The 17066-nt window shown below is 30.5% G+C and overlaps 1 protein-coding gene across 1 annotated transcript in view; it reads left to right on the forward strand.

Moving 5' to 3' along the window:
- The first annotated feature begins 5935 nt into the window (after positions 1-5935).
- LOC148308695 (uncharacterized) overlaps positions 5936-17066 on the forward strand; it is a 52009-nt gene continuing 40878 nt past the window's right edge. The window contains exons 1-4 of the mRNA XM_088261255.1: positions 5936-5939; positions 10034-10081; positions 11035-11108; positions 15625-15830. Of these exons, the coding sequence (XP_088117381.1) occupies positions 5936-5939; positions 10034-10081; positions 11035-11108; positions 15625-15830 (332 nt within the window). The remainder of the gene's footprint in view (positions 5940-10033; positions 10082-11034; positions 11109-15624; positions 15831-17066) is intronic.

A 17066-nucleotide genomic window follows, 5' to 3' on the forward strand; every position in this document is an offset into this window, starting at 1 on the left:
TTGATTTATGACGTTCTTGAAAGGAGTGAGCTATATGTCAATATTGTGCGATCAACAAATGGTATTGTATCTGCAAATACAGTTTGGTTACCTCGGGTTAAATTACCCTTATAATCACCTTTTCAGTTTTCTTACATTGATTGAAAGCAAATTTCTACGTTGCTACATATATTCACAGCCCGCTTATCCAATTTACACAAATATATCGTATTAAATTCCGATATGGAAGAAATAATCACCTGATTAGGTATTTTACTCGTATATGTGATACAATGAGATGTGATGTGATGTAAAAAAAATTATTGACAATTATATTTCAATAAAATGTATTTTCTTTATTAAAATATGATTTTCTATCTGAAACCTTCAGGCTTCGACTCGGTGTTTGTTAATTGCACAAGAATTGAGAGAGAAATTTCAAGGATGCATCATGTTTAGTCATTTGTCATATTTCGTTACATGAGAGAGAGAGAGAAAAGATGTAACGTAGCGAAGTCGAAAAAAAGTTATATATTACGATGCCACGGGAGTGGAGAAAAAGTGAGCAACGCATAATACACAACGATAGAAAGCGATACAATAAGGTTGTAGTGTAGATGTTCACGTCAGACGCTATATATAAACAGCTGAGGTATCATTGCGGTTTGTGTATTTACGAAGTAGAATTAAAATTTGAAAATTTCATAGATTTACCACACAGTTACTGCCAAATCAATCAACGTAATAAATTTGAAAAAGTTCCTTACATTTTATGCAGATATAATCTGATTATTAAACGAAATTTAAGCATTATTCGAATTATTCTTATTTGAGTTTTTATATATGGCAATAAAAATTTCTCTTGTTGAAAAAAATATTTAAAAACTGGCCCTCGCATAACCCGATGAAGATTTACGTTACGAAAAAAATGTAGTGTGAATTTAATATTATCAATCCATTTTAGGAAAATAAATGTTTTCGCCCGGTTGCCTTGGAAAATTTGGATCACTTCCCTTATAATTACTGGATATTTGTTGCCCTCATTTTCATGAAAACGAATAACAAAAATAGCTCTTTTATGTTTTTTTGTATGGTGCATAACTATATCGTTGTCATACGTGAGAAAACGACCAACAAACAAAACGTTAAATGTTCAGGGGGCCATTTAAGCCACTTTTGCTTGGCGAGAAAATAAACATCAATGCTGTAAGTCATTTTTCACAAGTCAATTTATTTTACTTCCAAGTTTAAAGTCGCTCTGGGATTTTTTCAGGGCAATATCTAGCTAATAAGACATTAAATAGTCAATAATCACGTTTTTGTAAAAAATGCACTCAGTCACTTTCCTGTATGACTACGATATCTCCGTACGGTGATGAATATATTTTGCTGCAGTTAAATAATACTAATTAAATTTATATTAAAATTTCGATGGTCCTAAAAATATGCACACATTATTTAGCCAACAGACTTGAAATACAAATTCATTAGATGACAGATGGCATGCTGCCATCTATTGATTATATTCAAAAGGAATGTGTGTTGATATATCACTCACTCCTTACAACAACACCATAAATAAAATAAAAACTTGATTTTTCAGGAGATCGTTTTTAATGTTAAAAAGTATAATAAAATGTATTAAAAATAAATATCAAGTAACTTATGGAACTTTTTACTGTGCAACAGATCTTTTAAGGCAAAACCTGAATGTTTTTTTTCCATTAATAAATATTTAGTATATTTAATAAAAATAATTAAACAATACATTTTCTTCAAAATGCAAAAACAACACTTTCTGCCCTGTAACGGGTAAATATTAAGTTAAAAATATGCCACTTTTGCTGGGATATAGTACATTATCTGGGCATTCCGAAAACATGCACAGCTGAAAATTGACGATTTTTGATATATGACGTTGTTGAAAGGAGTGAACGATATGAACCTCAAAGCTCTCATACTTCACCTTAGAATAATGATAAAAAATAAATAAATTACAAAATTCAAAACAAACTAATAAAGATATGAGTGAGATATATATTGATATACTACTAAAATCACACCGTTTATTTGCAGAGGTAGGCAGAGGATGGAATATACACTTCTTTACATCCATACATGTAGTCATACATGTTCTCCGATTACGTAGACTTTTAACACCATCAGATTTTAGGTTCTTATTGATCTGGTCGTGTCTTTTTCAACCGTTGACGTTCCGTTCTACCGTTTATATTTGCCAAATATACTTCCCTAGTCATTCTCTCGTTATTTATCTTCACATATCCATACCACCTTAAAGCACTTTTCTTAATATTTTCTTGTCCGTCTCCGTAGTGTAATGGTCAGCACGCTCGGCTAACGTTCTGGAGGTCCCGGGTTCGATTCCGAGGAAGGGGTCAAATAAATATAAGTGATTTTTTCACTCTAATATTTATTCAATATTACCTTTCACCTTTTTTTCGTGTGTGAACGATCAAGATCTCACTGTGTTTATATAATGCAGTGCCCTATGCACCATTGGGGTGTGAATAAGGGTTTGAATCGAATCCCTTGTTCAAGTTTACATTCCTATTTGATCTAATCTCAATTCTTTATTCACTCGTATAATGATTTCACACATAATATAATATTGAGTTTATCTTTATTTTACTAACTAACTAACCATCACGCCGCTTCCCCGCAGGGGTAGGCAGAGAGAATAGAACGCCACACCATTCTGTCTTTGCAAATAGTCCTCGCCTCTTCCACGTTCATGCATCTAATCATACACACCCGCCGATTGTTTCGACTGCTAACCTGACCGCTTTCAAGTATTTGGCATACCTGATAGTGCCAAGTTTTTCTCGGTTTTTTGAAGGATGAAAGTAGACCGAATGCAGTCGAAATGCGATCTCTCAGAAGAATGTGCGACAAAACGATGTATGATATATGTTCGAATAGTGAAAAAAGGAAAAATTTTAAAGTATTTTTAACATTTCTGTAAGGAAATAGAACACTCTCCTTATAATATAATACATTGTTTACCTTTTGTAATACCACACAAAAAATCTTAAAAGTTTTAAGTCTGTAGTTGACCAAATGGGGTTATAGTTTCCCGAATTAACCAAAGAATAGTATAACGTAAAGTACATTTTGAATGAAAAGAAATGTATTTTCGTAACCTTTTTTGAGATATCATATTTCAATCAAAAATTCAAACGTTAATTGTTGGGAACTTCGACAAAAACAAGTTTTGATTACATCATAATATTTTCAAAGACACTTTCCGGTGTTAGAAACATGTGTGTAAATAACTAAAGTAATGCCGATCAAAGTGTCCCCGTGTGACATAAAGTATACTCAAACCACGGTAAAAGCTCGCAAACTTATGAAACTGCTGTGGGGTGAAATAAATAAAATAAATAAAGCCCTTGAAGTTTTCAACATCATTATAGTTTGAAGAATGAAAGTTCATAGCTAGTTCTGAATTACTTTCATCCAAGTTCCGGTGGAAGTTCAGTCTACTTTTAAAACGATTTATTTTATTTTCTTCGTAGTTTTTAAATTATAATAATAAAAAAGGGACAGCTTGTATGATTTTCTTCTTCTTCTTTATCCTATTTTCGCCTCTTAAGTGGAGCATATCGTAGTCATACAGGAGAAAGTTACCAAGTGCATTGTTTTACAAAAACGTGATCATTGGCTAGTTGATATCTTACTAGCTTAATATTGCCCTGAAAAAATCCCAAAGGATTTTAAACTTGGATGTATAGTATATTGACTTCATTGGTGTTTATTTTCTTGCCAAGCAAAAGTGACTTAAATTGCCCTCCTGAACATTTTACGTTTTGGTAGTTGGTCACTTTCTCCTGTACGACTACGATATGGTCAGTACGAACCGTCTCAAAGCTTTCAAGACACTCCATAGATAAATAAATTGCAAGGACAAATAATGAGTGATTGCACATAAACCGCAAGCTCTCGCGTTGAAAAACTACAAAAAATTCCGAATTTTGGGGGAACGAAGAACAGTTTACACACATTGGCATTTTAAAAATCTAAAATTTAACCATAATTTATACTGTCTCATTTTTATATATTTTTTGCAACTAATTCATAAAAAAATTGTAAAACTTCTTATAAATAATTCGTTTGTTACAACAAAATGAATCAATCCAATATTTACAGACAATTCACACTTCCATTCATATATATTATATGTGAGTTCTCGGCAGCATCTTTGGTTGAGTGAGCTTTTTATTTAGCAGAGACCCTCTTTAAACATATTTTAGATTCTTTTCAAATTATTGGACATACTAGGAGACGGCCGAAAACATATTTTTAAATTTTGATAAACCTTTCAATTTGACCAGTTCATTTATTAATTTTTTTTAGTGTGTTCAAATAATTTTAATTGTATACATATTTATAAAACGGTGTATATAAGTGCATGCGTTTGTGTCTTATTAAATAACTAATTATATTAGAGACACCGGAGTCGATGAAGACATTTATAGGAATAGAAATCCCCTATCTAACTAAATCATTTCTAACGGGTGAAATAACACGACCAAACTCTACAACATTTCCCTGGATGGCTATATCAAATAATACACTTTTACACCCAGAGTGTCGACTTAAGGGATTAAGGGGTTTATGTAATAATGTCTTGTGGATATGTTTTTCCATATAAAATGTAATATATTTTCACAAATATAAATCTCATCAATTCATTTTGATAATACGTTTAATCAACAACTGCGAGTTATTCTTTGTAATTTAATACACATAATCTCATCGCGGCATTTAACGGTAAATGTCAAAGAAAACAAATCCAATGTCAGATTAAACCGAAAGCCGAGTTTGGACAACAACAACAACAACAAAAAATCTGATATTTCAAGTTTAGCATTGTGTCAGCTGGGCGACTCCAGGCCGGTTCAATTGTAAACTTTTGATATTTGGCCCCGCTTTGTTCGGAGTAATCCGGAAGTTTTGGTTGACTGTAATTTTGACAAAGAGCGTGGCTGAGAGGCGTGTGAAAGAGAGGAAATATTAATCTGGGTGGGAGTGAGGGAGATAGTGTAGTCGACTGGTCCATTCATGGGTCTCTGGATCGATATAGCGGACTCTCTTTTGGGAGAAAAACTGTGGCTCGCGGTGGGTTATTTAGTTTTTCCACTAACGTCTCATTGAATGCAATACACCATATAAAAAAATCTTGAGAGATTTGTACGACTCCCATTAACGATTAAAGATACATTTTTTTCATGAATACTTTTGATCATACCGTGTTAATAAATTTTTTCCCGATATTAATAATATTTTGGGTATTTATAATATTTTGAGTGAGTCCAAACTTTTGGTTTTTCTACAAATTTAGTTATTGAGTTATTTTTAAATTTTGGCGTCTCAACGTAAATGTAGAAGAATATGGAAGTTTGAGTATTTACAGGGTTTATGACTTGTAATAGGCTGTTTAAGTGATCACTTTATACACGTGTAATATGCACTATTCTACCTTATTGACAACTACACTTCTTAATTATTTTGAACCCAAATATAAACAGACATGAGTATGTTATTATATAACAATGATATGCATAAGTTTATGTCTAGTTTTGAGTACATTTGGTATTTTCTGTTGTTGTACTAGCATTGGTTTTTTTATTAAATATTTTTATTGCTTGCCTCCTGAAACACTTGGATATAATAAAAAGCAATGCAATGTTTGTTTATGTGTCGCATATTTTCAAAATCAGCCAGATCCATGTAAGTCGATTTTACAAAAAATGCAAAATTCTCCGGCAAAATTTATGTTTTAAAGATATGTCTATCTTTAGATAAAATAATATGAAATAGAGAATTTTACCATTTTTTTAAGAAAAATTTTCAGTATTAAAAAAAAACACGAGATTTAAACTGACAGTGAGGTCATTTTAATTTTTGACCTATCCCCTCTCTCTGATTGGTCGATATGGGTCAGAAGGCAAGTTCCATGAATATAGCGGAATTTGAAATACAACGCTGTTTTTAAGTATTTTTTAGCAGAATCTTCAAGTATTTAAATATTTTAAACAATAGAACCCACAATTGGCATTCCGATAGAGTTTTTATTTCAAAATCTTATAAAATTGGATCTGGCGGATTTTGAAAGTAGGGTTCTTATGTTTGTAACTTTTGTGTTTTTATATCTAAACCATAATTTAAAAAAATATGTTGCTATTATTAATCTTGGGTAGAATGGTAAATGTTTCACGTGTAAAAAGTGTCCACTTAAACCAGACCATCACTCGTATTAACCCAGACTTCCATGTTCTTCTTCGTCTATGTTTAGATGTCAAAATTTCAAAATAACTCCCAAGCGGAGAATTCCAGATATGTGTAAAGGATTTGGACACACCTAAAATGTTGCAGCTTTTATTTTATCTGACCATTGACCGGATTTTGTCCTTGCTGACATCGCGAGCCTGATGATGTCGGTAACTACGAAACCCGGTCACTGGATGAATAAAATAAATTTGGAAAAAAAAACTTTATAAAATTGTTCTCAATATTACTAATATTTAAAGCATTTACTTTGTGGTTATTATATTTGTGGTCATTTTTACTTTTTTTTACAAAAATGTTAGTAATATCAGTAAATAACCACATACATACAGCATGCATACCTAGTGCATGTTTGATCTCGGCTCGTAACGCAAGGTTGTGCTGCAACCTTTAGTGCATGTTGGTCTTTGGGTTGACCAAAAATCGCATGTGTTAAACATTTTGTGTAGTTTTAAAAGTGTAAATAGTGCTATGGTAGTATAGTATTGTATTGTTCGCATGCTGTGGTAGTGATTGTCCTGACGAAGAGACGGGTACGCCTCGAAACCGGTAGACATAAAAATCTTTGTGAGTGGTTATGTACTAATGTTACCAATAATTTTGTAAAAAAATAATAGGTATATAAGAGTAGTAGCCGTTTTGTTACATAAAATGCAGTGCTACCAATAAATGTCCGTACAAAACTAATATAATGAAATACTCGTATACAATATGGATAACAAGTTTTCAGGACACCCTATACCGTATTTAAAATATTGAAATCCACTCAAACTATTCGCAGCCCAAATAAATAAAAAGTTTTGAAACTCGTGAGTAGCACGCATTTTCGGTTAAATTTTCAAAATTTTGTGGATGTTCAAAATTTGAATTTCAAATCGCGGCCTTCCGATTGAGGGGGGAGGTTCAAATCTCAAATTCAAATTCGGATATTCTAATTGTTGAAAGTTTGATCCTTAATGACGTTCAGTTTTCTTCTAAGGTGAACTTGAATGTCAACAAATGCCTAAATAAATCAACATTTATTACTTAGCTTATGAATTACTTATTTTTCAACGGGTTTACATCGATCATCCAAAAATCCATTTTATATTTTACGCAAGTACTTTATATGTGTGGAATTTCAAAACTAAAAAACCAAATTTCACAAACTTTGAATTTGGTATTCTAAGTATGTAATATGATTAATATCACTGATGTTTTCAACAATAAACTCTCATTATCTACAGATAGTAGACAATTTATGTGATTACGTTAAGGAATATGGAGCATATGTCGCTTACTCCTTTCAACAACGTCATTTATCAAAACACTTGATTTTTCAGGAGATTGTTTGTAAAGTTTAATAATATAATAAAATGTATTCAAAATAAATAGTAAGCCACTAATTGAACTTTTTACTGTGCTACAGATCTTTTTAGGTAAAACCTAAAAGTTTTTTCTTCATTTGAAAAATATTAAGTACTTATATTTAAAAAAATAATTAAACAATACTTTTACAATGATTAAAGAAAACACTTGTTTTTTACCACTTGAGTTTTATTATAGACTACATGTTTCAGAAGTTAATCTTCCAACATTCAGGTTTGTATAATAACTAAAATTTTAGTTATTATACAGACCTGAATGATGGAAGTTTAACTTCTGAAACATGTAGTCTATAATAAAACTCAAGTGGTAAAAAACAAGTGTTTTCTTTAATCATTGTAACATGTCTTACCACAAAGTTAATGCCGAAACAATAAATAAAATAATACTTTTTCTTCAAAATGCAAAAACAACGCTTTCTACCCTGTAGCGGGTAAATATTAAGTTAAAAATATGCCGCTTTTGCTGGGATTAGTACATTTTCTGATCATTTCGAAAACATGCACAAATGAAAATGGACAATTTTTGATGTATGACGTTGTTGAAAGAAGTGAGCGATGTGTATGCAAAGTAAAAGCACACAATATTTTGAGTGTCCAATTTTGGTTCATAAATCTGGGTTTATCCACGTCACATTCATAGTTAAACGATGCATGTGGATAAAAATGTTTAATAACCACCCTGTATATTTTTCATCCCATATCATGAAACCTACCCTTCACTAATGTATTCTGTAACGCGTGTATTAATTTGTAATTTTAATGAGGAGATCGCTATGTTCAAACTCACTTGTTCAAAATGTAGTTAAATTTAACTTACAGCTTCCGCGAGATAATTCAAATTCTCAAACTCCGGATTAAAGTTCAAACTAGATTGAAAGAAACGTAACGCGGCAAATTATTTTTCTGTGAACCAATACTTGTGGTTTTCATCATACACATTTAGGCATTGTAACGGGCGGTTAAAGGTTAAATTTTGACTTGGCCCGTGCCATGCTGACATGTATGTTAAGATGAGTAGGGTCTGTCGACACCCCTAATTCCTTAACCCGTTATAATTTCATGTAAAACTTCTACCCTTATTAAACTATGTAAAATTTCAAGTCGGTAGAAAGGGATGTGCCTTCAAGGATACCCAACGATAATTTCATATCATTATACGGTATATATATATATATATATATATATATATATATATATATATATATATATATATATATATATATATATATATATATATATATATATATATATATATATATATATATATATATATATATATATATATATATATATATATATATATATATATATATATATATATATATATATATATATATATATATACAAATGTACATAAACAAACACGCATACATTTATATAAACATAGCTTTTATACATACAATTTTTAATTTTTTGTGGAGACCTATCTAACCGTCGTATACGTCTTGTCGGTTGAGTTATTTCAACATGTATTTATTTATTGATTTAATAAAATTACAATAAGATATTATGTTCAAATTTATATGCTAGACTATTCATGAATTTGCTATATACTTTAAACATATCTTAATTAAGACTTTATAGAGACTTGGACTCATTGTTTATTGTTTATACTTATGAATGATATAATTATATTATTTCGAGAAATAAAAATACTTTGTGTTCTGATCCACTCACATTTTATTAACCAACTAGTTTCGGCAACAACCTGTTGCCCTCTTCAGGGTTTCATTTATTACTAGTATATAGTAATAAATGAAACCCTGAAGAGGGCAACAGGTTGTTGCCGAAACTAGTTAGTTAATAAAAATGTGAGTGGATCAGAACACAAAGTATTTTTATTTCTCGAAATAATATATCAATATGATCCACAAAGTTAATGCTTTCAATATTAAAAAAAAAATGATATAATTGTTTTTTGTATTATTTAAACTCTGTATGTTTTTTTTTATTAACATGTATGGAAGGCATTTTGTTCAATTTTTGGAATAATAAAATTATTTTTTTTTAAATTTATACATTTTTTACAATATTAACTTTCGAGTATTCCTGTATTTTGCCTTTGCTCCATATTCAAGTTTGCCCTAAAAATGCTCGGAAATATGTATTGAAGTGTTCTACTTCCACATTTATTGTTCACTCTTGGGACCATCAACCCTTTGTGTGGGTAAAGCGGGTATCAAACTGGATATAGGATATTTTCCTTACTATGTCAAATTTCAACAGGATTTGTTAAACGCCTATTGCTGTGGGTAAATCCTAGTTAATCCCGAATTATCCCGACAAAACATTAAAAATCCTATCCACGAGTATAAAATTATAATTCTATATCATGTTTTAATATATAAAGCTAATGCTATGTCTGGTTTTTGTTTCAGAACACGGTGGAGCACAAATCAAAGGGGGTTACATGTTGCGATATAAAAGTGAGCTTTAATTTATCTATATAAAAAGTCTTAATTTGAAAATCAAACACTTGTTCAAATAAAAACATTCTCAATCTTACATTGATAGGTGCTGTGAACTCAAATTAATCATATATTTAGGAGTTCCAAAAATTTAAGTGGTGTTATTTCAATTTTAATTTTTCAATTTATTCAGTAAAATCAACAGACTAAATTAACATATAAAATTAGCTTAAAATAGGTACATTATAAATAGTATTAACAAAAAAAATGAAGTAAACAAGAGCACTCTTGTTAAAGATGTAGAAGAATCCCGCTTTGGAATACCTCCTCAGACACATGGAATAGATCAGTTGTAAATCATGGGTAGAATGGTAATGTCGCACGTCTGAAAGTGATCACTTTTCAATAAATTGTTATTATATGAAATGATTTTTTTTATATAAACTATATTTTTTTTTGTATACATAAATAAAATATTTTTGCAGTGACCCACCAAGTCACCTTGTGTGTCTTGTCAGTGGAGTTCTTTTAAATAGGTTTTTTTTAACTGTTTTTTTTAATTATAATCTAAAAAAAAATATTTTTTATTATTATTTGAAACGTAGTTTTTTTACATAAACTGTATTTTGTTTTTTAAATGTTAACATATTCAAAATATTTTTGCAGAGACCCACCAAGCCACCTTGTGTGTCTTGTCAATGGAATTCTTTTAAATACGTTTTTTTTTTTTAACCTAATATATAGACAAAAATGAAATAAAATAAAAATAAAAATAATTCCATTTTACAATTTTCATAGAATCGACTCTTGTTCATTTAAGCATTCCTTTGTTCCATATTTTATTTTGATCTCTTACCTCCGTCGGCAAAAAATTAAAAATTAAAGTAAGTGAATCAAAGAAATGTCTGTCCAAATCATTTAGCATGGTTTTTGATGTAAAATAATACCATCATATGTTTATTTTTTTGCAGAAAGACTGTTTTGGGGCACATGGTCTGAAGAGTGGGTTGTACTCTACGATGATTCCACAATGGCGTGGTTTAAGGTTTGTAACATCATCTCACCTCTTCTCCACAGGGGTAGGCAGAGAGAAAAAACGCCACACCACTCTGTCTTTGCAAACACTCTTCGCCTCCGCCACATTAATGCATCTCCTCATGCATTCCCACATATTTTTACCCACCTCGACCTGACTACGTCCAAGTATTCGAAACACATAATCATGCCAAGTTTTCTTTAGTCTTCCTTTGATTCTATTTCCAAATAAAATTTGCTTGATATTTTTTTCAACTGTTGTTTTATACTCATTTGTTCTACATGTTCAAACTTTCTCAACACTCTTATGTTAATTAAATCGATAATGCTCTTCTCAACCTTGCATTCTTTCCCTATTTCACCTTTCGAAAACCTATCAAATGTTCACATTTCATCCTTCTTTTTCCTACCCATGTTCTACTTTGAAAAACAAAAGGGTTAGTACCAAGACTCCGTTGTATACTGCCAGTTAAGATTCTACCTTTTAGATTTTATTCGCTATTAATTTTCTACTTATCAATTACTACTCTTGCTTTATTTTATTTTTCATTCCGAATAAAGAAGAGAAAAAACTTATAACAAAAAATAACCGTAGATAATGCCGCGAACTCACTCACGAAGTGAATTGAACCTGTGAATTATATGAAAATATGGTATATCCGAGTTCCAAAAATTTGGATTGTGTGGTAGTCAATCATGGGTAGAATGACGGATGTTATACCTTGTTAAATATTACTTAAACCAGCCTTTGACGGGTTGTAGGCCCTGTAATTAACCAGACCTTCATATTCTTTTTTATATGTGATGATATTTTGAAATTGAATTACAATTGTTTGCCATGAAAGAAACGTTTTTTACTGGCATTTCACGCCTTTGAAAAATACATTTTAAAATATAATTTAATGCTTTAAAGCTAGGTAAATATTTTTTAGCTTTTAAATTATTCAAAACGTCTTTTCGACGAACATACCTCAAAAGAGAACTAAAACCCTCCTCACACTCGGTTCTCATTTGTGAGCAAAAAAGACCCACCTACAATTGAATTAAGAGGCCAGTCTACGCAGAGCGTTCATTTTATATTTATTTTACCTTTTGAAAAAAGTTTTTCGACTGTAAAAAATAGTAACGGAAAAATGACTCAGAGTATAATAGTGTCTAAAAAGCACATAAAAAAGATATTTACAATTTATTATTTATTATTTTTGATTTTTTTTATCATGTCCGCCTCCGTAGCGTAATGATCAGCACTCTCAGCTACCGTTCTGGAGGTCCCGGGTTCGATTCCCAGGGGGAGGTCAATTATACATATGTAAGTGATTTTTTCACTCTAATATTTTTTCGAAATGATAATAATTAAATAATGTTATAATATTAAAATATTATTTCATTCAATATTACCAAATTTACCTGAAGCGGGGGGCTGATCATCTTTCTTTCATGTGTTAATGATCAAGATAACACTGCGTTTATATGATGCTGTGCCCTATGCACCATTGGGTGTGGATAAGGGGTTGAAGAAGAATAATTTATCATTTATTATTTATTATGTTTGATTTATTTTGTATTATTTATTATTTATTATAAATTAATTTTAACTTTAATTATTTATTTTTAATAGTTAAATGTTTATCATTTATGTATTGTTTATTATTAATTTATTTTTATTTATCAAACACAAGATTATTCACGCTATGAAAGATATATTAATAATTTAAGTTTCTAAACTTGAGATGAAAGATCTATCTATCCCGGGGGTTAGGACTGGTGTTTGACTGGCTTAAGTGATCACTTTATCTAATAAACTAATTCTTTTGCAAAACAGCTTTTAGACAAAATAAATGATTTCAGTTAAATGATAAATCGTGTTTTGATTTTTATTAACAACATGAGTTTTATGTTCTTTCCACTTTGAAATAAAATATTATTTATTATTGTTGTTTTTATGAAGCTGAATTCAAGGTTTAGGGTAGATATACAATTTTTTTATTTATTTATTTATTCTCTCGTAAATTCATTATATGGACATAGCTAAAAGCGTTCTAATGAAAAGAAAATGAGATATAATTTTTGGTATTCATAAATTATCTCAGACACTCGAAGCGTTTGGGAGTTTTCAGTAATTCTTAAGGGTAGAAGAGAAAGGTTTTAATATGGCGAAATAAAATAATTTTTCAATAAATAAGAAAGGTGTGATATAAGTTATGTTTTATAAGCAAACCTACAAAATAATATAGTTGCGTTTGCAGAAAAAATATTTTCAAGAGACCAGTCTAGTCTTGAGATTTTTTTGCATATTTTTATTTTTAAGGGATTTTGATTTTCTAAAGACACGAAATTTACAGGTCTTAAGTTTCATGAATACACAGACCTCAAAATATATATTATTTATTAAAAATATGTTTCTTTGGAGTGTGGTTAGTTTTAGAATGTTTTAATTTATTCATGATATACATACTTTATATATATTTTGTTATGTAATTTATTGATTTGGCATTAATTTTGTAAAATAATTTTGAAGAAAAATTTCAACTAAACGTTTAGTAGAAAGTGTTTTAGTATTAATCAGGCTTGGTAAAGAAGCAGTTAGCTTCGAAACCGGTAGACATTATAATTAAGTTATATAGTGATTTTAAAACAAAGTTACATTTTAATTAAAATTCTTTTATTTATTGTATTTAAATCATTTCTGGGTCTCTTCGAAACAAGTTCTTATCAATAGATTTATATTATCCACTGACACTTCGTGATGGAATTGCATTTTTAATTTATTATTAGATTAAAACCAATATTTTTAGCTTTTCCACTTTTTTATTTGACCAGCGACCGGGTTTCGTCGTTACCGACATCATCAGACTGGTCAATGTCTGATGATGTCGGTAACGACGAAACCCGGTCGCTGGTCAAATAAAAAAGTGGAAAAGCTAAAAATATTCGTTTTAATCTAATAATAAATTAAGTTCTTATCATTGAAATAATGTTAATTCATTTTTAAACTGTTTTTTTTTAATAAAATTTCTGAAATAAATAGCGAAAATTTTCCCTAATTTTGAAAAAGTATCAAGTTGCTCCGGGATTTAAAAATAGGTCCTTTTAGGAAAGATACCCCTTATATTTACTAAACTAAACAGGCTGTTACTATCACCATGAAAGTAATGGATAATATTTATGTGTTAAGTACCTACATACAAAGTCCTTCCCACTTTATTGCTTCGAATTAATAAAATGGGTAGTTTTAATGGACAACCAGGTCCATAACAATGGTAACTGGGGGTTTTAAAAGTCATTACCTTGATAAATTCACGGTTAGAGGTTACCAAAGAACTAAACACCAATAGTTTTTTTAATCCTTTGGCTACCAAGACTTTTGAAGTTACAATGTTAGAAATACCATGATCTAAAGAAAAATAATTCAAAAATAAAATGTGTCTGAAAATTAAAAAAAACACTAATATAACAATTCATATCGTTTTTCTTTTAATCATTTGGCTACCAGCTTTTGAAGTTACAATGCTAGAAATACCGAAATGTAAACAAAAATAAAATATGATTAAAATTTTTTAAATATTTTCTTTAAAATATATTTCTTGTTTCAACTAAGATAACTTCAGTTAACCAAATGTATGCAATGTTATAAAAAAAATCGACTAAGAAGTAAAGTTCTGCTCGTTTTATATTTACCTTCTTTTTACGCCGTGTGCAAATTAAATGACTTCCCAAACTAATTGGCGACATCTGGTGTTGAAGAATATAGAGTAGGGGCGTGAGAAATTAACAAAAAATATACATAAATAAGTATTTATTTTTTGGTAATGCAATATTTATTTTTTATTTATATCAATTTATTGCATATTGTTGATTAATCTTGGCACGTAAAAATCTATATATGTGAATAAAATCACAGCTTTATGGTACACAATGCATATGTATGGATTGTTTTAACATACAGATGTTTGACTTTTATATATATATCATAATTTTTACTGTCAATTTTGATTTTTTAAGAAAAACACTATTAAATAATGCATTACTCGTACCACCATAACCAATAATCCAATACAGTAGAGAAGACTGACATTGGTATTTTATGACTTTAGGGATATTAGAAACAGTTTATATACCTTTGTTGTAATTTTAATAAACAAAGTTCTTTTGAGTTAATTTATTACATTTTGTTTGATGTGTTTCTATGTTATATCTTGTGGTCTTCTCCGTTTCCATAAAGTGTGTTCATTGTGATTTTCTAATCTGGTAGTTGCTTTCTAAGGATATCCTGTCTTGTGATATGATACAATGATTTTTTGTTCTCTACAGAACTCGTTATGGAAGCGTTAAGTTGACTAACTTCGGTGTTTAATGACTTTATAGATGGTGAAAGCAGGTTTTATAATTTTATTGCATAAAAATCCAACTTCTTTGACCGAATGACTGCATAAAGCGTGTTAATTGTGATTCGTATACTTTGATGAGAGGTGCTTTTTTATGATTTGCTATCTTTTTCATATAACACCAAACTTTTTTTCTTACAGGACTCGTCGGGGAAGCGTCTCGCGACCCAGAAGCATCTGGTGAAAGAGTCCCCCGAGATGCTTGCCATGGCAAAGTGGACAGGCCAGGTGCCTAGACGACCACCTCTGCCCGCGGGGACTTCACTCGCCCAACTGATGGCCGTGGGCTCACGCAGAGACACGGCCTCTGTGGTGTGGATGCTGGCCAAATCTGAGGCCGAGATGAGGTCAGTAGGGGTCATTAAATTTACAAATAGTGCAAATCTGAGATCTTAACTAAGTAAATTGTGTCCGGTTGTGGTCCCGAGGCTAATGTCGTGGACTTTCGAATCAAGAGTTTCTCGGTTCGAAGCCACACTATCATAATTAGTTAGACACATACTTTTAATAATGAGCCGCTTAGGCTCACAGAAAAAGTGTGAAATTGAAATATTTTGTTAGTAAAAAAATATATAAAATAAAAAATAACTAACGAGTGTTTGATAATGTCTTAATAAGACCAAACGCGTCTTATATTTTCATATATATGTAAATAAAGTAGAATTTTATCCGATAACCTTGTTTAATTTTGGATTTATTATTATTTTGTTTAATTAGTTGTATCACAAATGAATATTTAATATGATCTCATTTGGGCTCAATCAAAGATTTTTCTACTTGGCATCTATTACATAAGGTTTTGGTACGTAGATGCCATTTTTTCGTCTCGAAACCATATCTAAATTATGGACAAAATGAGTTTTTCCACCTTAGTGCTATCAATTTTGGAGAGCCGATTCTTACAGATTGCCGATACATTTTCAAATAGGTTTATCTCTGTCAAATTCTTGACCAGTCCAACACAGTTCATTATTTTTGTGTGAAAATTTTTATAATTATTTTGGATTTGTGACAGGGGGTTAAATCCTACTGAAATATTCCATTGCCATTTGACCTTCGTTTGTGTATCTCTTGTAGTTTATTTTTCCAGTAGAATTGGGTGATACTTCATCACTAAAAGATGCCCTGGTCCATAATACGAGGAACACCCCCAAAACATTTTTTTAGAGGGTGTTGAAAATACGAAAATAAAGTTTGGTTTCAATTAATCTGTTCGATACTGTATATGTATGTATTACGGAGGGATACAAAAATTCTGAGCCCTGTCTATTGTATTTTATATTGATGTTCTCATATTCAAAGTCGAGTTGTAGTAAATACATACCACCGGAAGGGGAAGGTTATTATACGAGTTTTACTACGTAACATGTTAGATGTTACAAGATATTTGCCTTGACATTCCTCACCTGAAAATATTCATAATATTTCAAAGTTTAGCAGAATTTCCGACACTGAAATGACGCAGTTATGAAATGTGCCAATCCTCTTCGTGATTGAGGCTGAAATTTCATTATGGAAGATTGTGTTTATGATATACGCACATACGAGAATATAACATTTACATATAACAAAGGAAGCATGCC

This window comes from Brachycentrus maculatus, unplaced genomic scaffold, assembly GCF_059751285.1.
Source record: "Brachycentrus maculatus isolate JH-2025_06_01 unplaced genomic scaffold, ASM5975128v1 h1tg000152l, whole genome shotgun sequence".
Lineage (NCBI taxonomy): Eukaryota > Metazoa > Arthropoda > Insecta > Trichoptera > Brachycentridae > Brachycentrus > Brachycentrus maculatus.